The sequence below is a fragment of the Augochlora pura genome, chromosome 7 (assembly GCF_028453695.1).
Source record: "Augochlora pura isolate Apur16 chromosome 7, APUR_v2.2.1, whole genome shotgun sequence".
Classification (NCBI taxonomy): Eukaryota; Metazoa; Arthropoda; class Insecta; order Hymenoptera; family Halictidae; genus Augochlora; species Augochlora pura.
In genome coordinates this window covers 744,505-770,412 of record NC_135778.1, presented here as the reverse complement: position 1 = coordinate 770,412, position 25,908 = coordinate 744,505, and the positions used below count along the sequence as shown (strand labels likewise).

Below are 25,908 nucleotides of genomic sequence, written 5' to 3'. Positions count from 1 at the left end.
CTAATGAAACGGTAACTGGAAAGTTAAGTATCATTGTTACACGAACCTTAAGGTCCACGTACCTTACTCGGAGCGTAGCTGTTAACACTCAAACGACGAACCATTCCCACAGAAAATATAACGGAGTATGCTGTGGATAGTTTGTCGTTTGATTTATTTAGTCCTTGCCAACAAATCTTTTTCATGGCATGTTTATTTGACTGAAAGAACTTTTACACAACATCGGAGAATTTTTATAAATGTCCGAAACTAGATAGCGAAGTAACTGCTTTTACCCTATAAGCGTGCACGTTGTGATAAAATCTAACGCAAAGAAGAAGAAGAAGTCAGAGTTATAACCTTGACATAATTTTAACACGATGATTCTGAATACCAGGTTCCCGTTTCCACGTGAGCCACGACTTCGGCTACGTGACCCTGGATATCCTGAAGGTGATCACAGAAGACTCGGGCGTGTACACGTGCAAGGCGATCAACAAAGCCGGCGAGGCGGTGTCCTCGATATCGTTGAAGGTGAAGGCACGGTCAGCGATCGACGCGGACAGTTTGCAGCCGGACGCGTGGCAGAAGATCCAGCTGAAAGAAGCCGAGATGAACAAGGTGCCGGAGATGTTCGTGGACACAACACCGCAGCAGGCGCCGGTGTTCACAAAGCACTTGGAGAGCTACGACAAGCTGATCGAAGGCCAGCACGTCTACCTGGAGGCGCAGGTGGAGCCGCGAGCGGATCCGAACCTGCGCGTAGAGTGGTTCAAGAACGGAATATCTCTGCAAACGGGCACCAGGCTACGCAGCACCTTCGACTTCGGTCTGGTGACGCTGTCCATCAACGGCCTGCGACCAGACGACTCCGCCATTTACACCTGCAAGGCAACGAACCTGCTCGGCGAAGCCGTGTCTACCTGCAGCTTGAAGATCGTCGATCGCCATTGGCTGCTGGGAGACACCCTACATCCGGACGCTCTCCCAAAGATCGATGCCCTCGAGCAACCTCACCCTGGCAGCGCAGAGCAGCCAGAGCCTACTTACGAGGAGCCGGTGTTCATCACACATCTGAACAACGTGGAATGCATCGAAGGCGACAACGCGCACTTCGAATGCAACGTCGAGCCGTCGAAGGACCCGACGATGAAGGTGGAGTGGTTTATCAACGGGAAACCCTTGCCGAGCGGAGCCAGATTCAAGTCCACCTACGACTTCGGTTACGTCGCCCTCGACATCAACCACGCGTACGAGGAAGACTCTGGTGTGGTGATCGTCAAGGCGACCAACTCGAAGGGTTCCGCGCAGACCTCGGGCACTCTCAAGTGCACCAGCAAACAGAACATCTACCTGCAAACTCAGCATCCACAGGGTGAGGCCGGTCTGAAGAAGGTTGAAGAAGCCGAGGACGCTTACCTGTCCAAGTACAAGAGACCGGAGGAGGGACCAGAACACGAGTACCCGAAACCAATCTGGACGGTACCGCTCCAGCCGGAGTTCAAGCTGGGCGAGTCCGAGCCGCTCCACCTGGAGGGCCAAGTAGAGCCAAAGGAAGATCCAAACCTGAAGATCGAGTGGTACTTCAACGGCAAGGCGTTGGAGCATGGATCCCGCTTCAAGATGACCAGCGACTTCGGGTTCGTCACGCTCGATCTGACCGACGTCTACGACCGGGACTCCGGCATCTACACCTGCAAGGCGTACAACAAGGCCGGCGAGGCGTTCACCTCGACCACCGTCTACTGCTCGACCAAGGAGAACATCATCGAGAGGTCGCAGCATCCGAAGGGAAAGGAGGGCCTCGAGGCAATCCAAGACCTGGAGGAGTCTTTGAAACGACAAGAAGGCGGCCCACCGGAAGCCGACGAGGGCCACCCGCCGGTCTTCACCTCCCAGTTCGAGAACCTTACCAACCTCTCCGAAGGCGAGATCGCGCACTTCGAAGCGTCCCTAACACCCACCGGCGACCAGACCATGGTCGTCGAGTGGTTCTACAACGGCAAACCCCTGGAGGCCAGCCACCGCACGAGAACCGTCTACGCGTTCGGCATGGTCGTTCTCGAGGTGCTGGGAACGAAGATCGAAGACTCAGGCACCTACTCCTGCCGCGCCACGAACAAGTGGGGCCAGGCCGAGATCAGCGTGGAACTGGAATGCGTCGACAAGTCGAAGGGACAGAAGCCGAAGTTCACCACCCAGATTCAATCGTTGGAGGGCCTCAAGGATGGCCAGTCGGCTCACTTCGAGTGCACTCTGATCCCGGTCGGCGATCCGCACATGAAAGTCGAATGGTTCCACAACGGGCAGCCTCTGCGGCACTCGTCCCGATTCAAGATGGTGTCGGACTTTGGCTTCGTGGTAATGGACATCGCCGGAGTGATGGCGCACGACACCGGCGAGTACGTCTGCAAGGCGAGCAACAAGTACGGCGAGGACTACACCAAAGCCACCATCAAGTGCTTCGGCAAGAGCGGCGTCTACCTGGACTCCCTCCAGCCCGACTCTCTCGCCAGGATTCGCGAGCTAGAGAGCTTCGCCGGCGAGCAACCCGCCACCCCCACCACGCCAGTCGCCGAGCCGCCCAAGTTCATCACGCAGATCGTCGACATCACCAAATTGGTCGAAGGTCAGTCCGCCCACTTCGAGGCCAGGCTCACGCCGGTCGCCGATCCAGACTTGAAAGTCGAGTGGTACTACAACGGCAAGAAGCTGCCGCACGGACATCGCTACAGGACCTTCCACGACTTTGGCATCGTCATTTTGGACATACTTTATTGCTACGAGGAGAACTCTGGTGTCTACGAGTGCAGGGCTTACAACAAGTACGGTGAGGACAGCACCAAGGCCACATTGAAGTGCTACTCCAAGGCCAGCTTGATCTTGGAGTCGCAGCTGCCGAAGGGCATGGAGGGTGGTCTAGAAAAGATCCAGACCCTCGAGGACTCGATGATCCGAACCAAAGACGAAAAGGTTGTCGAAGAGCGTGGAAAGGCTCCGGTGTTTACTGTGCCATTGAGCAACATCGACGGCCTTCGCGAAGGAGAGAGCGCGCACTTTGAAGCTAGACTCACGCCTACCGACGATCCAAAGTTAAAGGTAAAGATCGACGTGTCAATGTCTTTGGGTGCAAAGGAAAAATGTTCGTTTGTTCTTATTTTTTGATAAACAATTATTTTCTATTAAATAAAATTTAACTTGCAGGTCGAATGGTTCTGGAACGGCAAGCCATTGCGCACCGGGTCCCGTTTCCGCACGTTCTGCGACTTCGGATTCGTGATCCTCGAGATCTCGCCGATCTACCCGGAGGACTCTGGAGAGTACAGTTGCCGAGCGTCGAACGAGTACGGCGAAGCCGTGACCACCTGCACCATGAAGTGCACAGGAAAACGCAGCATAATCCTGGAGTCGCAGCTACCAAAGGGTATGGAGAGCACGATCGACAAGATCGCCGAGCTGGAAGGTCTCGGTAACGAGCCGAGCGCGTCCATTCCGGAGGACGATACCGGCAAGCCGCCCGAGTTCATCACGACCCCGTCTGATTTAACCTTAACGGAGAATTCTCTGGCGCACTTTGAGTGCCGGCTAACACCGATCAACGACTCGAGCATGAGAGTCGAGTGGTTCCATAACGGAAAGCCGCTCCTTGCCGGCAGCAGGATCAAGACCATCCACGACTTCGGCTTCGTGATCCTCGAGGTCGCCAACTGCTACCAGCGCGACTCCGGTCTCTACACGTGCAAAGCGACCAACCGACACGGCGAGGCCACAGTCTCCTGCAAGCTGCAGGTCCGCGGCCGTCAAGGCATCATCCTCGAACCCCAGCTTCCGACTAACTTCAAGACCGGCACGGAGAGTATACAGAAACTGGAGGAGGCTCTCTACAAGAGGGACGAAATCCTGACCGAGGAGGAATCGCCGAATCCACCTAGATTCACCGTGGAGCTTAAGGACATCGAGGTAGAAGAGGGAGCGGCCAGTCATTTCGATTGCAGAGTAGAACCCGTCGGCGACTCCACCATGCGTATCGACTGGTTCCATAACGGACGATCGTTCGCCACCGGGTCCAGGGTGCACCAGATCAATGATTTCGGATTTATATCGCTCGATATGTCCTACACTTATGCCAGGGACAGCGGAGAGTACGTCTGCAGAGCCACCAACAAGTGGGGCTCTGCTACCACCAAGGCTACCATCACCTGCAAGTGTAAGTTGAACGATGCTCCTTCGAGTCTCGAGTGAGACTAACAATGTTAGAGATGCTTATCAATTTTTTTATAAGAGCTTAGAATAATATTAATAAATCAATTCTTCGACGATTACAGCGAAGAAAACCATCGATTTCGAGTCTCAGCTACCATCGGGTATGAGCGGCGAGAAGCTAAAGGAACTAGAACGTGGACCGATCAGCGAACCGCCACCGGAAGAACCAGTGGCTCGTCAACCACCGAAGTTCATCACTCAGATCCAATCGGCAACCGTGGACGAGTCAGAGCCGGTCAGGTTCGAATGTCGCGTGGAACCGAAGGAGGATCCCAACCTGCGCATCGAATGGTATCGTAACGGTAAAATGATACCAGCTGGACATAGATACAGAAGCACGTACGACATGGGATTCGTGTCTATGGACATACTTTACGTTTATCCGGAAGACTCCGGCGAATACGTATGCAAAGCTATCAATGACTTCGGGGAGGACACTACCAGAGCCTCTGTTTCATGCAAGAGTAAGTTGAAGTAGTTGATACTTAATTATAACTTGTAATGACTAGTTTGCGGTATTATGTAAAAAATAATTATTTTTATTTATATTATTTATATTGGTAATTGAATGAACTGATACCTCCAAAACGCTCAAAAAGATCCACTGTCATTGTCAGCGAATTTCACTTATGCCGAACGTTTGTTTCACAGGACTGCCCAACATCATTCTGCAGAATCAAGTGCCAAAGGGTATGAAGAAGTCGGAGGCGTTGATGCAAATGGAAGCGACCATCAAGAAGTACACGTCGGAGGTGCATTTGACCGAGGACGACCTCTACGACGCGGACAAGAAACAACCACCGCGTTTCGTGACGCAGATCCAGGACCAGACAGAACTCGTCGAGATGAACAGCTCGAAGTTCGAGTGCCAACTGGCGCCCGTGGGCGACCCGAACATGAAGGTCGAGTGGTTCTTCAACGGCAAGCCGTTGCCCCATAAGAACAGATTCACTCCTATCTATGACTTCGGTTACGTCGCTATGAACTTCGGCTGGGTCTACCCTGAGGACAGCGGCGAGTATCTTTGCAGAGCGACGAATCTCTATGGTATGGACGAGACCAGAGCGGTGATCCGAACAGCCGGCAAGCCTGGAATCATTTACGAGTCTCAGCTGCCGAAGGGCATGAAGAGTATCGAGAAGATCAGAGAGATGGAAGCTGCATGGCAGATGTAAGCATTCTTTTTGAAAAGAATTGTTGGATCAGAGGTTATTCATCCAATAATCGTAACACGGAAAGATTTAGTTGCTAGTAGCTTTTGGAATTTAGAAACAAAAATAATTTAATTTAGTAATTTAATAAACGATTTAAATACAAGTTAACGTTTGTTACAGAGTACCTGAAGAAGAGGGCGAAGAAGAGAAGGTACGAGCACCGCCGACGTTCGTCAGCAAGCCGGAACCTGTGACCGTTGAAGAAGGCGATTGGTCCAGATTCTGCTGCCGCGTCACTGGCCATCCTAGACCTCGTGTCATGTGGATCATCAATGGACACACTGTGGTCAACGTGAGTTTCAGTGATCGCCAGATTAAGCGAAAAATCGTCGTAGGACGATGACCATGCAAGGACTACTTTAAAGTGCTGTAACTTCGCGAAAAAAAATCGCAGCTACGTTTCTCTTTTTTTAAATTAAAGGGGAAGAATCGAACTTTATTCCACTGAAAACGGCATCTCCGTAAAAAATTGTACAATATCTGTGGATATTATCAAAGTTGAGAATTTTCACCAGGAGGAACATAGTCTCACCAGTCTCATATTTAAATGGTTATGATTACGAGGGTGGGTCAAACTTAAAATCGAAAATCTTGTCTTAAAGTAGAGGTTTCAAGCTTTAATTTAAAGCAAAAGCCATTGTTCTACGATGATTTTTCGCGAAGTTATCGTCGGTCAAACTTTGACAACTTTCATCGTAATCTATGCTACATCGTTTTTAGCAGCGTAATTATGGTTAATATTATTACCTTAGGGATCGCGCTACAAGCTGACCTACGACGGCATGTACCATTTGGATATCCCGAAGACGAGGCAGTACGACCACGGCAAAGTCGAAGTGATCGCACGAAGCTCGGTGGGCGAGGCCCGCACCGAAACAAGCCTAACGGTGAAGCAGAGAAGCGACGACTATCGCGGCGTGTTGAAGAACTCGCCAAGGCGTAAGTTGATCCTGGAACAGAGACTCTCTTACATAAACGTGTCGTTGCATCCCTCGCGCCACGGCAACTACTCAACGAATCGCAAGAAATTATTTTTCTACACATTTAACTCGTCCAATTACTGCACATGATTCATCGAAAACACAGTTTGTTGTTGTTCAGTTATATGTACATAAGGATCGATGTCCAACGATCTAAATTAGCTGAAGGTGGCGCAAAGGATGCAGGCACATACAGAGAACAAATGAAAATCCGGCAAATTATCGAACAACGGCACAATAATACCACACGAGAAAAGAAAAGTCTATAAATCGATCAGTCGTTGTTGGATTCGATGCAAGGTAAAGTCGAACGACAACCGAAACACAGTACATAAGATATCGATACGACACATGCATTCTATTCGAGCACAGATTTAACACTCGAGACCACCATTCGAACACCATCTCACTTGCCCTATCGTCCTTCTCCACCTCCTTCTCCTCCTTCTCCGATACGAATATTACGAAGGGATTCGAAAGATAGATATCATCCTCGAGCACCTCGAGCAGCTTCCTCCTCTTCTTCTTCTTCTTCGTCTTCTTCTTCTTCTTCTTCTTCGGGATTTCGGGATTCGACGAGCATATTCGAGCAATGTCGTCTAATGCGAAAGCTATCGGCTGCTTGATTGGTTTCGCAAGCCGGCGTTCAGGTATGGAATATACTATCGAGAGAGCACACTGTTCATAGACTATCTGTATCGTTATTGTTTTTTCTTTTTGTTTCTTTCCGTATGTAACTGTGGACCACGGCATGGAGAAAAATGTTTCCACGTCGCGATTAAAAACGAATGTACTCCCTTCGACACTCGGACGGCGCTTTTTTTTTTTATTTCCGGAAATTCATTGTAAAACGTAAAAGTTGTAAACACGATTTTGAAAATTGTAAAAAGTCTAAAAAAAATTGGCGCGTCTAATTTTTAAAAAATACGTTGAAAAAACTTGAAACAGTAAACGATCCGAAGCTTGGTTATATTTTTGCAAGAAACGTCCGCCGTTCCAGTGCTAAATACTTTGAAATTGAAATATAAAAATTATTCAAATTAAAAACTATTACTATTTGAAGATGGTTGAAAATTGTTCGACTAAAATGTTTTCCTCCGTGTTGTCCAATGCCTGATATATTCACTGGAAAAGAACGGGTTTTGCTGACTGTTTAATATTATTCTTAATATTTTTTTTTTCTTTCAGACAGATTTTCATTCGGTTGCTTTTGACCCCACGAACTTTATTTAATCTATTGTTTCTTCGATCCACGATTGATCGCGTGACACCCCCACACCCCCCCTACCCGCACCGGTCGTTTTTGACGAACCCGTCGTATTAATCGATCCGTTTAAGCGTGATTAGCCGATCGGTGTCCGTATTTTCTCAGAGTGCTGTCCATCATCGTGCTAGTGTCAACATTAATCGTACCTAATCGCTGTCTCGTGGTGGGGGAATGTGAGCAGGTTTATGTGAAGATTGTCAGAAATTAGGTAGACAGGTGATTTCACTTTTTAATGCGAACTTGAAATGTTCCAGAATAAAGTAATATTAAGTTAAATTAAGTAAATTTAATATTAACTAATATTAAGTAAATTTATTATTATTCGATAAAATTTTAGTTCACTCGTTATCTGGTTGAACCTTTTTCTTACTATTTTTATATTATTATTGTTTATCGATTTTGTCTAGAATATTTAAAATTTTTTTTTTAAATAAAAATCATCTCTCTATCTCTCTATCTTCACAAAAACTCGGCCATTTTTCTGCATTGTGCATAGTCGGGCGAAGAATTAATTGTTGTAGCGAAATGCTCCTTGTTGCCCACGTTTCCCTAACGCGTCGCGTTTAGCGTCGCACGGAGATCCAGTTAGGGCGAACGATCATTTAACCGTTCAATTAAAATTTTAAGCATCCGGATCGCAAGTTTGAAATCTCGCTGGATCTGCGGGCGCGCGAACGCGAGCTCGTCAATTGCTAGAAACTAAAGATCCTACCGAAACCGCGGGAATGCCGTTCTCCGATGTTGACCTTTGGTAATGTTACTTATTGGAATGACGGAAAGCAAAAGAAAGGGAAGGAATGAGAAACCGTGTTTGTTAACCACGTGATCTAACTTCAACCGACCGGACGTCCATCTCTGTCTCCGTAGTCTCTGGTATCCGGGCACCTTGTCCTACCCGTGCTGGAGACGTCGATATGTGTTGCATCGCCAATGAAGTACTGTGTCGTATTTACCCAGTGGTTCTAGAGAATTTTCTTTTGTTGTGGAAATGCAACGTTCCCCGCGTGTCGATGCTTCGCTTCGAATCGAAATTCGAACGTTCGCCTAAACAAAATTCTTACAAATCTTATTCAAAAGAATTAACAATCTCTATATTTTAATATTTCAATATCATACAAACTGTTTATAAAATTATCAATGATAAAACTTAGAGAAGTCGTAATAGTAATGAAAATATTAATACTAACAAAGTTGAAGAAATCATGATAGTAATAAAAGTAGTTAGAAAACTTTTAAAATTCGTGTATGGCGGTGGAACGTAGCACTTCCAAAAATGGATTGATCGTTTGCGGACCGGAATGGTTCATGTTCGTCTGGCATGCGTTGTCTCTCGCGTAACATATACGAAGGGCGGAACGGTCTAACGTGGATTTTCCATAGCGTGGTATGATTACGGGCTGACCCAATACCAAACGGAACGACAGAACACAGAGCTCGAGAAAGTGTTCGACGAGAGGCACCACAACGTGTCTCAAGGTATCGAGATCGCCACCGAGCACCTCGGCCAGAAGGTGATCAAGGAGCCGGAGACCGACTGGCAAAAGTCCGTCAAGAGCAAAAAGAACGAGGACTACTATAGCAAGCTGATGAACCTCGAGGAGGAACAAGTATTGAAGGAGAGTAGGCTCAGAGAGTCTAGCCACCAGTTCGCTATTCCCGGGGAGAAAATCGTCGCGCACTCTGTCGCCAAGGGAATGGCCCAGAAGTATGAAGAGACCTTGTACGTATCCGTTTATTTTTCTATTCGTTTATCTATTTGTAAAAGAATATTTTCTTGTGCAAAAAAATAAAAATTGTGAAATTTATTCATTATTCACCCCTGAAAAATTTATTTGTAGGGAGGACAAAAAGGACGAGACAACAACTCAGGAGACTACGCAGACCACAAAGTTCGTGAAGAAGCCGCACACGACGGAGGTAGACATCGACGTGGAGCGTAGCAAGGCGAGCGGAAAGTATCCCCCGGGACCGTCGGAGTCGACGATCCACGGCCGAGAGGTGCACGTGGCGAAGCAGAAGCAGACACAGAAAGAAGTAAAAGGCGACCTGGAGATCACCAGGAAAATAACAGCCACGGAAACCACCGAAGTTGAGCACAAGGCCAAGACCCAGGAGCGCGTGGTCGAGGGCTCGGTGAAGCCGGCGAAGCCGCCAGTCTTCACCAAGAAGATCCAACCCTGCAGAGCGTTCGAGCAAGAACAGGCGCGCTTCGAGGTCGAATTCGACGGCGATCCATTGCCGACCATCAAATGGTACCGCGAGGACTTCCCGATCCAGAACTCGCCGGATCTACAGATCTACACGTTCAGCACCAAGTCCGTGCTGATCGTCCGGCAAGTCTTTATGGAGGACTCCGGCGTGTTCTCCGTGATCGCCGAGAACAGGGGCGGCAAAGCGAAGTGTAGCGCCAATCTGGTCGTCGAGGAACGCAGGAGACAACCTGGTAGAGGCGGAGTAGTGCCGCCCAGCTTCCTCTCGACCATACAAAACACTTCGGTGACCACCGGCCAACTGGCCAGATTCGACGCTAAAGTCACTGGAACTAAACCTCTGGACGTTTATTGGTTAAAGGTGCGCTGGTGCCTTCTTTCATCCCTCCAATAGCATAATGCTAAACATTTTGTCTAATGTAAACTTATCGTTCCAGAACGGCAAAAAAGTAACAGCGGACATCCGTTATAAGACACTCGAGGAGGACAACACTTACACTTTGCTGATCCTGGAGACGGTGCCGGAGGACTCTGGGAAATACGAGTGCGTCGCGCTAAATAGCGCCGGTGAGGCTCGCTGCGACGGCGAGTGTACCGTACGAGGGCCACAATCTCCTACGAAAATGGCGAAACCGACGACGCCCGGCGTCGAAAAGGCTCCGGCGGTCCTAGAGCCGTTGAGAGATCAAACGATCAGAGAGGGAACCGCTGTTGCGTTCTCATGCAGGATCTCTGGCAAACCGGTACCGACGGTGCAATGGAAAAAGGGCGACAAGGTATAAAAGATGCGAAAACAATTAGTTTATAAACGAGCTTTCATTTATACCTTTAAAGGGTCACTTATAATTTTTTATAAGTTGCAATTATCTTAAAATTGTCCTGCATGTCGCAGGTGATCAAACCGTCCAAGTACTTCCAAATGCAGAAGGAAGGTGATCTCTGTACTTTAAGGATCTCAGAAGCCTTCCCCGAAGACGAAGGTGTCTACAAGTGCATCGCTAAGAATCCAGCCGGCGATGTCACCACATCGGCTAATCTCAGAGTCCTTGGTGAGTATCATTGTAAGCTAATCAACTCTGGCGTTGATTTCCAAGCTATATTATTCTTTGCCTACGACAGAAACTATAACATTTGTCTAATCTCCGTGAACATTGCTGTTGATTTTTATATAGCCCCCGACGCGGCCGATACTCTGCCCAAAGTGACACCACTCAAGGATCAGATAGTCGTCGAAGGGCAGCCGGCTCAGTTCAAGACCCAAGTTACACCAGCTAAACCAAAGCCGACCATCCAATGGTATCGCGATGGTGCCTTAATCCCGCAGTCACCTGATTTCCAGGTAAGTTCGAGCCAATTCGTGTTTATGATTCCCATTTTAACGCAGTCGCGTTACAATATTGGTAAAACACGTGTTCAGTAGTTCAATCGTTTAAATAAACCACGATTTATTTTTTGGAAATCAACGATAATTTATTCTACCGCTGTAATTAATTATTTATCGAAACTAGTCGAAACGAATTATTAATCGCCACGTATTGTTCATCGGAACGAATTATTAATCGACACGTAAAACGTTCGTATTGCAGATGATACACGAGGGCAACAACGCCGTCCTCCTCATAGCAACAACTTACGAAGAGGACACTGGCACCTTCACCTGCCGAGCTACCACCTCAGCCGGCACCGTAGAAACCTCCGCCAAACTCATCGTCAAAAGTAAGAATTGAAACACAAGATACATGTTCAGTTGCTAACCCGAACCCGCGATTCAATGGACGGGACAAGCCTCTAGGGACTGGCGGAGAAACGTGCTCGCGTTCGCGACAATTTGTCCACGGGGACGATCTACGTCCTTAACCTCGCGTGTCTCTTGGAACGATAATGTCGTTGCCGTACGTGTTCTCATCCTACGGCGTTGTATCTCACTGCCTCTATTTTTCTAGTCGCCTCGAGGGTTTGCACGGTTTCTTTTGCAATCGCTCGGTACAAGTTGGTACTTTAAATTGGAACACGTACGAAGATACAATTCATTCATTTCGCGAAGGATATTTTTCTTTGATTCTGACTGCACTGCAATTACGTTCAAGTATCTTTCGAGACACGAAGAGTTGAGAGACGGAAAACTGTGTTCGTTCACTTGTCAGAAATTATTCAAAAATGTACTTTCGATGCAAAAAGAGATTCAATACAATGTAAAGCTAGAAAATTCGAAAGAGATTGAAAAATGTAAAGAAAGCTGAGTTAGTTAAAATAGAATACACCGTGCCGATAATCTCCGACTATTGTCCGATTGTCGCACGTTTCTCCGTCGATCGCGCACCGTCGAGGAACCCCGTGCGTGTTTCTATTTCTTTCGCTTTTCTTTTTTGTTGTTTTCTCTAAAAAGAAATCCCTTTAACGAAGCGCACCCGATTACCACCCCCCCCCCCCCCCCCGATATCCTCTCACCCGCCTTTGTCACACAGCCCCTTTCTACCCCTCACTTAATCGAAGTCTCGAAAACGAGCCCGGGGAGTTGTGTACTAACTCGTCGTGTTTTGAAAGTAGACGAGCGAGTGAAACGAGACGGTATAGAGTGGCCTCCCTCGGTCGCGAGAGTCAAACCGGAAAGAAACAGAGAAGGAGAGATAGGTCGCGAACGAACGATAGAACGAACGGTAAGGGAGGATTAAAGAGAGCGTGAAGAGAACAATGTCGCGAAGGTGGTGCTGAGAAAACGCTAGATAACGGATCGATGCGTTTTGCGGGCGCGGCGTAACGAGAGGCGAGACGACGACTCGTAGTTGCCGTTATTTCCTCCTCGTCGATCCTTCCTTCGACCGGAATATAAATCGAGGAGGTCGCGCGCGGATTTTCCATCGGGAGGTGCACCTTGAGCGAGACGCCTCCGCGCGCGATCTACCTTGTTCACGGTGGAACGAGGAGAAGCGGACCGATTATGTACTGTTCGGAGCTGTGCTAGTTTCATCGCCATTGCATTCAATTATATTGTATTTTAATTGCATTGCAATTTGATTAAATTGTAATTTTGTTATTTATTAATTATTCGGAGATGAAATATTAATTTATTTCATGATATATAATTTTTAATTTGATGCAATACTTGAGTCTTGCCAAAGCTTGCACTATCTTGGAGATGAACCTTAACGTCGCAGAAATAAAGGCGAATTCGGTCCACCTCTCTTCCATACACCACGAGATCCTGTCGAAGATCGATACGATCGATCGGAAAACGGTGTGCTTCGAGTTGACGAGCTCCGTTTCGCGCGCGGCAAAACATCGAGGAGCTGCGAGTCGTGTCGCGATTCTTCCGGTCCCGCGTGTTGTACATAAACTCGATCGATAATAAAGTAGGACGTACGATCGGGATCTATATTATAGATCGTTCGTCCGCCGCGAGGATCTCGAGGATCGCGAGAGACAGACAGGTCTATGCCTGTGGGGATTCTAGATGCGAAAACGACGCGACGATTCGAAACTCGTTCGTACTCGTTTATACTCGTTCGTTTTAGTGTCGATGTTCATTATATAAACAAGCATATTACGTGTATCGTTAAAAAATGATATAATATACATATTATAGATTTGTAAGTGTATACATTACCCCGCCGTCGAATAGATGCAACGAGAGAAAGAGTGAGAGAGAGAGTGAGAGAGAGATAGAGAGAGAAAGAGAGAGCGTGCGTGTTAGAATGAGAGTGTCAGAGAGAGATTAATCTACGATTTTAGTCACGCCGGCGAGAAGTTTATAGTTACACGACTAAACACGCAGAAAAAACCCTCCTTAACATTCTACTAATCGATTATTTATTATTGTACAATGGAAAGGCCAATAAAATCGATTGTTTTAAGTACAAGACTCGTTTGTTGCCGATTCGATAGCTTTATACACGATACACATACGTACCGTCGGTGAAGATACGTATATACATATATGTTCATGTATACATAGTTTCTAAGAAAACGCTAGAATGATTTTTTTGTTAATTTAGAAATGGCATCTCCGAATTCCAAGCAGACTGTTATCACTCTGCACTAATCGATTAGGAATTTATCCAGAACGTACTCCAATTGCTGCGCGCGCAAATACGTGGCATTCTAATATTTACATAATTAATTAATTTACAGAATTAGTTAATTTATAGAATTGATCAATTTATAGATTTATAGATATAGATTTCGGGCAAATAACAATTTTATTATTTCTACCAAGACTTTGTTTCGGTACGAAATAAACGGACTGGGAATTATTACATTTACATAAAACTAGATTACACGACTTAAACGAGGCCGTATCAATTGCATAGAAATCGCACACTAATGCCTTAGTACCGACGCGACATTATAAATTCTGGCGCGGCGCTCGACGTTACGAAAAATCGGCGAATCTCGAGAGACGATTAGAGCTCGTTCGAAATGATTTAGCGCGAATAACGGATGATCCGTCAATCCTTTGGCAGGGTGGCCCGAGGGACTCGAGTTAAATGGTCGATGACTTTTCGCGCGCGCGATGTAACGATGTTTGACACGGCTCGGGCGTAAATCCTTCGGCACGGTTGCGAAAACGAGTCGAATCGGAACGCGGATGATTCACCTTCTCCGGGTCTCGTAAAACAATTCGCGACGCCGTTCGTCACCCCGAAAAATAATGGGGTGAAACCGCGGGTTCGCGCGGACCGAAATAGCCCGGGACCCACGGGACGGGCTTTCCTTAATCAACGTTGCGATCGATCAAACAATAAGGCGGTTCTCGGCTAGACAGGGGACCGGACCGGCCGGGAGAGACCCGTTGCAGTACTTTGCCAGATTTATTGCGGCTAAAATAACAGAACGCGTGGAAACGCTGGGGGGGCTTCGCCTCCTGCGAGGAAGTCGGGTGCAGCCGCGCGACTATTTTTGACCCCTGGATATTAAGATCTTTCTGAACAGAAACAATAAAATCGCTGGCTCGGGCGTTCAATCTCGAGCCGCGGCCGTCCGTCGGAACTCTGCGCCCGAGTCTTTCGCGCAGACCCGGCGAAAAATATTTCGCGAAATATTGGAAACGGTTCAGGAAATAATCTCGTTTCTGAGAAATAATATCTAACGTATTCTAGTATACGATTTCAGTACAGCTGAACCTCGATTATTCAAACTTTTGATATTCTTTATTATCCAGACAATGTAGCGTCGAGACTTTAATTTAGTAAAATTGAATAATATGGTAAGCGCTGATCTTAACCTCTTAGGCACGACTATAGTGGCTTTCGTGAATGTTTCGTGCTTTACTCAATTGTTTTATTAATTATTAAAAGTAACCGGTTAAAGTGAAAGTGTGTAAATACAATACGTTAAAAGAAGAATTATTGTAATTAATACTATATATATATATAAATATACGGAAAAAATATATATTAAGAGAAAATGGTAATTTAGTTACGAAAAACTTTATTTGCGCAAAATCCTGCCGTGCCTAAGAGATTAATTTCTAAAAATGGTTGAAACTATTTTCATCGGATTTCTGCTTCTGAAAATCGTGTCAAACGGTTCGAATTGAGGTTCGAGAAACTGGTCGAGAGAAAAGTGATTTTCTCGTTGGTCCATGGACCCGGTTTTCGGCGCATCTGCGCGCATCCGCGTGCGCGCTCGTACGCGGCGTGTCCAAACGGTTCGCGGACGGGCGTTGAACGAGCCGACAGCTCCGTGTTCCGAGTATCACCTTTCTCTCAGAGTAACTGGTTTTAACGAGCGCGAAGAGGTAAACGTATTTTCTTCCATCGCTTCTGGTAGCTCGGCCGAGGAACGAGAGACGGCCGGCCGGCCGCAGTGCCGTGTGCAGACTCGGCTAGGCCCTCTTCTTAGGCTATTTCTGACCACGTGACGTGTATTACATTACCCGGCTATATTTGGTCGCCGCGTCGCGTTGCGCCGCGCCGCGCCGGGTCCCGAACTCCCCGAAGTCTCGGTAAATTCACGTGGGGTCTCTCTCTCCCTCTCTCTCGCCGCCAGGCCACTCGCGCACCAGCTCCTACGAGAGACCACTTTCACGTTTTAGAAGCGGCGCATAAATAAGATGCCCGTAAATACGATCCGCGAGAACCGCGGCGAGGCTTGGCGAGGCAAGGCGAGGGGTGCCGAGGCGGGACGCGGTGCAACCCCGAGCAGAACCTCGCCGCGACCTCTGGAAACTCGACTCGATCGAGAAATCTATATTCGCGGATCTGACTTTTATTCTCAAACCGAAACGATCGCGCTACCTTTAGCCGTCGTAAACGATCTTAAGCTTAATATTATTGAACGGAGCCATCAACAATAATATAGTCAAATGTTCTTTGTCTTCAATTTTAATATTAGCATTAATATTAAATAGATGTTAACCTGTTAGCTGCGTACGACGTGTATACACGTCATAAGGAAATGCCAGGTTATGTCATAAACATACTTTTCCTACAATTTATGTCAAAATGCTTGTAGCAACATATTCGTAAATTTCGCAAGTTTTAGGATGATTCTAGAACAATTACCAAGAAAACTACATTCAGTGTAATTGATAAAACGCGTAACAAAATTTATCTTCTAAATATAACGACGCAGCTAAGTGGTTAATATCAATATCAATGTTAATATTAAGTCAATTTAAAATCCTCCGGCAACTGTTACTTTATTTAATGATCACAGAAACGTCCGACAGCGTCGAACGAATTTTCGTCTAATTGAAGGGTTGCCCGCCACGCGGTTCACTCCCGAGAGCCTGCTAATTTTGACGCGGCGCTTTCAGAAAATTTTGTAATGCTCCGTTCTAAAAGAAGACGGATTCTTTATAATTAGTCCGGCCACTTCTAGAAATTGGGGTGAAAGATTGCCTTAGCATAGGTTGCTCTAAAGTTAGATTGTAGTTTACTGCTAGCTGGATCCCTGATTTCTGACGTTATGGTAAACGATTACTTTGGAATGGATAACACCGGATGTGGACACCCGTGCTCGGTTTTCGAACGTTCCGATTCCAGAGAATGGACGTTTTACTTCGAAACATCTTCGTCGGAGATGTATTTTATTATTCAGTTGCTCACTTTCAAATTATTTAGATTATTATTGAATTAGAGTATTGTCTATTTAAATTACTGGTCATTTAAATTAGTGCTCATTTACATTACTGTTCATTTAAATTACTATCTATATAAATTACCATGCATTTAGGTTCACAGATATTAATTCCTTAAAAATAGTTTCCAGCTTAAAAACTTTACTTCCGATAAAAAATCTAATTAATCTTATAGACTACGAACTTATCAAAATATCGACGATATCCCATCGCTCATTATTATTTCACCATAGCGTACCGTAACGAGCAGCATTCAAATATGAAAGCTAAATAGCAACGATAATTAATAATTCATGAACAAAGTAATCGACACCGCGCAATGAGTTCCCCGAAAAATCAACAAGCGCGAACGCAAACCCTACAATTAGCCAGACGCGTCGACTCGCAATTAACTGCCGCTTCCTACGGCAAAAAAAGATGATCATACAAAGCCGCGCTAAATCTGCGCTATAATTGCCCCATCCTCTTAGAGCGAGAAGTAGACCCAAAAGTTCACCGTCGCGGAAACGGTAGCACGACCGACACGGATTCACCGTTCCGCGGACATACGCGCGCGCGAGTCTTCAGAAAATAGAATAGAAACTCTCGAATCGACGAAGACACGAAGAGAGATTGTTTAATTATCTGCCGATCGTTGCGCAACGTTAAAATTGTCGGCAAGAGACAGAAGTCGCTTGGAATTTTAATTTATTTTTTTAATACTCTTGTAGATCGCCAGTTACATATTATTATATTATATCATACTTTGTCCAGTGTCATTATGTTAGATATACAGTCAAAAATTTTTTATTTGTAAATCTTGATATTCGAATATCAATTTATAACCAAAACATGATTATTGGGATGAAAAATATTTTCGTTGTGAAATTATAATTTGCAAAAGCGGAGAATCTTCCGTATAATTATATCCTTTGCTATAATAGAATTATGTAATAATATTATATATTACGATTATATAACGGCATTCTGTATTAACTGACTTTTATTAGACTACTTTGCTAATCCCGCGTTGTCCAGTTGCGGTCGTACAGGAACACGGAGAATCGAGTGGCCGTCTTTGCGCCCGCATCCGGCGAGCCGGCGCAAAATTAGACCGTGGGTCCGGCTCGTTAATCTCGGCTATCCGCCTAATTAATTGCAAAGCGGAGCCTTTATTTCACAGCGGTTCCACGGGCCAACGGTTTCGCGCCGATCAATCCGCGGGGTCCTTTCTCATCGATCGTCGCGAACCGCGCCACCGAATCTGCCACCGTTCTAATTGGATTCTGGCAGCGCAGCCATCTAAACGGCGATATCGCGGGCTTAATTGCGTGAGTCCCGTCGCGATGAAAAAAAGATCACCCGCGAAAACACCTGGCACGCGAGACCCTGCCATAAATACGGCTTGTCGCGTCGCGGGCCTGGCTGGGCAAGGACCAACAGAATTAATCACCGTTCCGCGTTCATCTTCGGGCCTATGAATTTATTTCAAGCGTAGAAATCCTCCGCGCCGTCAGCCCCGAGCTATTAAACCGAAACTCGCGCGAGAGCAGCTCTAGCGGAGATTCGCGAGTGACTCACCCGGCTCCAAGCGAAAAGGATGCCGTCGAACGCTGGAATTAACCCTCCCCGACGCTAGACTATTTCCGGAATTGGACAATCGTCGATGCTCGTATTGCAACTTTGATTAGCAATCTCTCAGCACATATTACTAAAAATATTTATCCTACACAGTCTCTAGTCTTCTTGTTGTTCCTGCTGTAACGGCAATTTATTCAATCCGCGCGACGTTAATTAAATTTCCAACGCTGTCGAGTTCGCTTCCGCGGAATCCGTCTATTTAAATGGAAAATTTGCATAATCCGCGGCGGTCTGGCTAGGAAGCCCGGGATCCTGCGTAATGAATTCGAGAGATGCCAAAATGATTAAGAGAGATTATGATCGCCAGATGGTCCGGTATTATTCTTAAACCTCTGCCGCGCGTCTGGTTCCTTCGCTCTTTATTGTTGTCCGCCGGGTGAAAGGAACTGCCGCGTCTTCCTCGGTCGCTTATTATATAAATTTCGCGTTAGCTGGCGCAAAATAGAACGCGGAATCGTTAAATTTCTGTACGCTAAATCCGTGCGCAAGCTTCCTTGAAAATCCTCGAGAAAATAGATTCATTTAGTAATGGAAATTTTCTTCGAATAAACGGGCCGAACTCTTTTCTTCTTCGTAAAATAGTACAGCGATTAATAGTACAAGGTATTAAGGAAGAAACGAGGATCCACTAAAATTGTATAGAGGCTTCGGATCAATTGTACGTGAAACCCGTATGTCAGGGGTAGACTGCGGTTATTTGTACGAAATAAAATAAAAAGTCATTTAGTTGCTGATGAGAAACGCCAATCTTTTTCAAGCAATTTTACCATTTCGTACATGGTCCAAAGAATTCTGTCGCGAATGGATAATAACCGCAGTCTACCAAGAAAAAAGTTAACAGTCGAGAAAGAAAGTTCTGGTGCCGCAATGCGGTGCGGTGCGATCTCGTCCGTCAGCAGCGACCTTGAAGAGCGGCGACCACCTGAAGCCACGAAGACAACTGCCAACGCGTCGTCGACGCAGCTTCTGTCGGAGGTTGAAAAAGAACGGGACGGTGATTCATCGGGACGGACCTTCTTTTCACCCGTGGTTCACCTTCGTCTTTCGGTCCTCGACCACCCCCACTGTTCGTCAACACCGATGGTGCGGTGCGGTGCGGCCGCACCAATGCTCGGAGGCGGTCGCTGCGGCCAACTATTTCGGCCGCGGTCCAGCTGCCAGTGATTCTGGTGATTCAGCCGCGCTAGAAATAAGACGGCGAATACGCGTGTCAGCGCACTCTGGAAGGCGGGAACGAATTATTTCGGGTGGAAAACCGCGGACCAACACCAAGCGGACCGGTGTGCAGCCGTGAACCGCAATCCCCGAATCCGAGAAACGCCTCTCCTCCGTCGACCGCCGGCCTGCGAGCTCCCAGCAAATAAACATCCTTATCGAACGATCTGCTTGAATCTCTCTTCTTTCGTCGAGCGAGCTCGGCCTTTCAATCAAACTCATTTCCATTTATTTTCATTTTGTATCATTTATTTTCATTTTATACAATTTTATTTCATTCTATATATTTTATTTCCATTTTATACAATTTTATTTCATTATACATCACTTAATTTATTTACATACATACATGGTAGCGAACCCACTGTTATAAACTCAGAAAGAACGTTGCAAAAGAGGTCGATGTGACGAGCAACACTCATTATACGTGCTCTGCGGACCTTTATGCGAAATAAAAATTATCCGCATCAATTGTAAGACGTAGAACCGAGAGACTGCTTTCTCTTTTAAATAATTTGAACAAGTTGTAATTTAGATGTCGAAATTTTTTATTTCTTTTCCTTTTCTCACCGTTCTATCTTTCATCCAGCAAATTCAATTTTTATGGATATTAATTCTAGTCAAATTTATGCAAAAATCAAGCAAATCGTATAAAATTGTATCGGATTTTATTGAAATTTAATCTATACGATTCTTTCATAAATGCGTATAATTCGTAAAATTTTTTTAAACGAAGGAAGAATTAAGCATTAAGTATAAACTTATTAGCGAATAGCGTGCACGGTTTGCGTGTGGGGTGTGCAATGCAACATCTGTGTTTCGTCAATGTAATTTATTGGAGCTAAGACATTACAATTTTCGTAAACAAAAAGCGAATCGCTCGCGAACGATTATTCGAAGCGGATCGTCGCCGAAGAGGTCAACGGAGGAGGAGAAGAAATCGGGGATCGGCATCGCGACGGTCACGGCAAGGGGAAGTTGAAGTAAAAGAAGAAACAAAAGAAGAAGAAGAGGGAAGAGAGAAGAAGGTCAGGGACAGCGACGCCGTCACGCTAAACGTTCCGATTTTATTTTTATTTCTGTACATGACCACTCCAATCGACCGTGATTCATCGAATAAATTGCCTGTGTCACCCTCGAGAGCGTAATCTCTGTCTCCGCCGGCCGCCGAGCCCCGAGAACTCGGTAAACAAAGCGTCTTGCTCAACGAATGACTCACTCCTTTAAAAAAGAAAGAATAGCAGCTCCGCGCACCGTTCCGACGATATCCCATGAGTCAAAGGGTCGTTCTCGTCGCTGCCCGAGAATCAGTCGACCGCGATATACAAATAAGAACACGGCTGGGCACTAATTGACCGAGTCTCGAGTTTTGACTTTAGCTAAAGCGGAACAATGTCATCGCGGATGCGCGCTTTATCGCAGCGTTGCCTCGATCTAGCGTGCACGGACTTGATAACGGGTCCATCGCGGTCCCGCTGGCGAAATCGGGATGAACCGTCGATCCGCTGCGGACCCGTTGTAGATCCTCTTCAGGTTCGATCGATGCACACAACCTTCGCGACAATCGACACCAGCTCGGGCTCACACGTGTCCTGTTCAAAAGCGGCTGCACTTCGATCGAACCGATCCAGCTGCCGAGTGATCGAGGGATCGCTCGGCGCCGAGGAGGTCCGATCGAAGGCAGCCGACAACTGTCAACTGTCGCGTCGATCCACGACTTCACTAGACACTCGGCACCGACACCTTCCGACGTTTAACACTCTGCTGGCACTGACACTGCTATCACTGTCACTGACGGCCATGGCTCGATCGCGGACGCCGACTCTCGAGACGTCGGATCCGCGAGATCGCGATCGGATGCAGCTGCGCTCGGCTGGGTCGCGCGTGCTGCCTCGGCTTGATGTTCGTCTCCGGCTTCCAGTGGATGACTATTAAGGCTAGACTAAGCTCTTGGGGCAGAGAGGTGTGCGTGGCGAGCGCCGACGGACGCCAGTCGCCCCACCACACTCGCAGACGGCGGTGTGGCGTCGCGACGCGACGCGTCGGCACTCGGGACGCCTCGGTAGTCGGCACCCGGTGCATGCATCACCGTTCTCTCTGCCCACTCTCCTCGGCCCGACCCGGCCCGCGGCTCCGCTTTTTGCATTTTAAGTGGGAAACCGCGGCACGGCCACCTCCGTCACCTCGTTCCTCTAGAATAATGACCCGACGTGGTTATTAGCGAGCTCGGAATGCTAGACGGACTTCCGCGTTGCTCTCCGCTCTCCTCTATCCTCTCTTCGCTCTCTGCTCTCCGTCCTCCGCTTTCCGCACTCGGACTGCTTGACCTGCCCGCTGCTTTTCCAACTTGACGGGCTATTCGAGACTTCTTCTTACAAACATCCGTCTGCTTAATTATGCACCTGAATTTTTTTCAACATTATTTAACAATACTCTGCACTCGCGATGCACCTACCGTCGGCCAGACTTGGCAGGATTTTTTAAATCGATGGTTTACTTTCTTTAGATCTACTTTGACTAGATTTATTTTATAATACTCGGACGACCATTCTTTCTGACGAAAATGGATACTGAATATGATTTTAGGAACAGAGCTGGACATTGATCGAATGAAATTTTATAAAAATATTTCGAGCGATCTTTCGAATATTTTGTTCGAATGATATTTCAAATATAATATACAGAATAAATTCTTCGAATGAAATTTGACTTTATATAACATCTATTTCTTTCACAGATTCAATGGTTGTTAATCATTTTTTGAACCACGAATTAGGTTTATATTTGTCGTGCGTTTACTTTGAGGTTTGCGTCTAATTACCGTTTTATTTGGATTAATAATTAAACACCGTATTCGTGACAGATGCTCGAATCGCGATAGCCCCATATAAAAACCAGTCTTCCAAAAGTAGAAACGTGAAACACGGGAAAAAGTATTACTCGCACTGTTTACTTGGCTTGACTTCGTTAAAAATCTCCTTGCTCGTCGACATCGAAAGAACGCGCGTTGCCGATGCGCGGTGTAATCCGAGCTGAAAGAATTTGGATTTCGAACAAATCGATCGGAAACGTCTGAGTCAGTCGCTGGCGATCGGAACACGGACGCTAATTTGCCAGCCGTTTGAAATATTACTTGCTCCGGCTCGTAAATAACAAAGGCGAACGGGCCGATGTGCTCGCCCGTTCTATTATTCATTCGGCGAGGGCGGTGATCGATATGGCCAATTTAAAAATACATTTGGAAAAAAACAACAGCGAAGCGAAGTTTCGTTTGGATTCTGCCCCCACACGCGTGACGACGATTCGTCTGTTTTTCGTCGGGTTTAAAAATAAAGGCACACGCGAGAACCGCGGGCACCGGTGCGCGTTCCGTTGCTACGTTGATATCACGGCCGCAGGTCTCCCGCTGCGAATAAAAAAGAAACAACAAATGCACGCGTCCGTGGGAAACCTTTCAGCGCAGGCTTTTTTTTCGCGCGCGCTCGATCCTCCTCCTTCTCCGCTCTCCGTCCTTCGCGCGCCGAGAAAAAAAAAACACGCGTTGCCTCTGGCCGAGGGAGAATTTATTTATGCAAACACATGTAAACCCGGGCCACCTTGCGCGAAACCCGCGGACACGCGCGAGGAGAAAATATCATACGTAAGAGTGCTTTTCATGTTATATAAGGAATTCAAAATTAGTATCTCAGAAAACATCGCGAGTGCCAGCCAATGATCCTCTCTGTTTTTTTAACTGAGCCGCGGCGCGCGCGTCATATTCAAGATATCCTCGCAGATATAATATGCCTTGAACAGAAATATTGTCATGGTCAAAGACTTTTTAACGGGAACGCGTTTGAATTCGATAACTTGTAAAGTAGTCGATTCAAAAATGATAAGTGAAAAATATAGGGTGAAAGTGTCCACCTTAAAAATATTATTAAATCTTTTCGACGACCCCCTCAAATATTACAATAAATTAGGTTTTTATTCAAATACTATTTTTGTTTTATTAAAATATTTTGTCTTAGAATAATTTCAAATTTCTAAGTAGTTGCAACAATTATTTACGCTCGTGTAAAACGCGATCCTTGTTTTGAAATTGCAACATCTGCGATGACGGCGAGACATTCGCGAAACTCGAGACTGACATGATTACGATAAAAGCTTTACGAAAAGTAATTCTGTTTACTCGAAGATCGGAGGGCCGTGCCACGGTTTATTTCAGATAGAAATCGTATCATCGTCATATTTGTTTGAGGTTATCATTTGCCATCGTTTCCGAAGGCCAATCCCCTGGCGATCTGCCTTGATTTCTCTTTTGCAAGGTTGATTTGGCCCCGCTCCACAAACCTTCCATCCAAAATTGCGCAACCCGAAGTTTTCAAGTGCATTTACACGTGTTGCCGGGCGAGACGGAGGGCGACAGTAGTGCTCCGAGATATTGTTCTCGTCAATTTCTATGATGCATCGCGTGTTGAGTTTCCCTCTGTACATTCCACTCGGCTATTTATTTTAACGGCGATGTATCGTTTTTCGCGCACACGTGCGCGTCCGATGCTGTACACCGTTTAATATTCACTTGTTTATTTCCCGAGTTTTGTTTATCCGAACTGTAAATTTCGTTTATTTATAGGACCTACTTCCCAACCGCAGTCGCGTTTTTGATTTATCCGTAGGAGAAATAGCGGAACAGTTTTATTTGTTATGCGTCCTGAAAAACTAAATTGAGAAAGTCGTGAAAAGGGAAACAAAAGTAAATAAAAATATTTTTTCTAAATATAGGATTAAAAATATTTTATCTAAATATAGGATTAAAAATATTTTTTCTAAATATAGGATTAAAAATATTTTATCTAAATATAGAATTAAAAATATTTAAGATGCGAATTTCACGCTATCTGTAATTTCAAGATGAAAAGTTCAACAAAGCAGATCTTTTTAAAATTAGATACAGTCAATTAAATGTTCTTGAGGCTGTCGGAAAGGTATTTGTAAATTTCCACTCGACTTTTATTAATTAGATGAATAAATGGTTCGTTGTATGTTGGTATAAATAAAAGTGTCACGTCGATAGCGTCAACGTAGGACGGGCGAATTCGATCGGAATTGACGCTCTCGACTGTGCAAATTGCTGTTGATAATAAAAGATACTTGGATGTCGTAGCTGGCGTGGCACTCGACTGTCACTTACAATAAGCCGGTTGTTCTTGAATTTTGGGCACCAGGAATCAGCTAGTATTTTCAGTAAATTATTAGTCACGATTTGAACGTGTGACTTTTCTTACAATGTCTGTTCCTCGTTTAACTGGGAATCAAATTCGAGGACAAAATATCTTAGGAACTATTAAGATAGCCACTGCTTATTGGAAAACAATAATCAAGTTTCCCAGCTGAAACTTTTACCATAGTTTGGTACGACTTGTATTATCTTTACGACAATTATGTACGATTTTCATTTTTCATAGAGAAAATTTGATCATTGTGAAAAAAAATAGCTGAAAAAATCATTAGCACGCGATTCGAATAGGCATGAAAAATGCTATCGAAACAGACATTTCCAGAATGTTATCTGGAAGAAGACTGGTCCCTGCCAGTCTCCGTAATGAAGATGACAATAGCATTTCTCCCAAAAGTCCCACAGGTTCCCCGAGCATTAACCCCATGCACCACAATAACGAGTCAGACTCGAGGTGAAGATTTTATGCAAGCTCTACTACGTATAAATATTTTTAATTTCTTCTACGTCGTAGTAAAATTAAATCCATCGGTTATCAAAGTCTAGGAATTAAACTAAATATAAGACAATACAGGAAACAAAAATTGTTTGGTCCTATTAGGAAAATTATTAAGTACGAATAAGTGCTAATCGTCACAGCATGAAAGTAGAGTCTTGTTGTATTCTCAACAAGAGAATAATATTTAAATATTGCTAACAAAGGAATACTATTTAATTCCTGCTTAAAGGAACGGATAAACATTCATACCTAACGTGTTATTGTTATAAATCTCCATCGCGAGTTCAACTCGTTAAAGTACGGCAAGGGGTTGATAACGCACCCATACCTTATGTGTCGCACTCGATAGCATGGTTTGAAGC

General features: G+C 45.6%; 1 protein-coding gene across 4 annotated transcripts in view; it reads left to right on the top strand.

Moving 5' to 3' along the window:
• The window catches only part of LOC144473127 (titin-like), a 108,541-nt gene that overhangs the window by 27,260 nt on the left and 55,373 nt on the right, over positions 1–25,908 (top strand). For all 4 annotated transcript variants that reach the window (XM_078186734.1, XM_078186733.1, XM_078186732.1 and 1 more), the window contains exons 28-39: positions 377–3,078; positions 3,184–4,186; positions 4,305–4,706; positions 4,894–5,413; positions 5,577–5,748; positions 6,209–6,395; positions 9,084–9,423; positions 9,542–10,274; positions 10,351–10,689; positions 10,806–10,962; positions 11,086–11,252; positions 11,500–11,629. In XM_078186734.1, the coding sequence (XP_078042860.1) occupies positions 377–3,078; positions 3,184–4,186; positions 4,305–4,706; positions 4,894–5,413; positions 5,577–5,748; positions 6,209–6,395; positions 9,084–9,423; positions 9,542–10,274; positions 10,351–10,689; positions 10,806–10,962; positions 11,086–11,252; positions 11,500–11,629 (6,852 nt within the window). The remainder of the gene's footprint in view (positions 1–376; positions 3,079–3,183; positions 4,187–4,304; positions 4,707–4,893; positions 5,414–5,576; positions 5,749–6,208; positions 6,396–9,083; positions 9,424–9,541; positions 10,275–10,350; positions 10,690–10,805; positions 10,963–11,085; positions 11,253–11,499; positions 11,630–25,908) is intronic.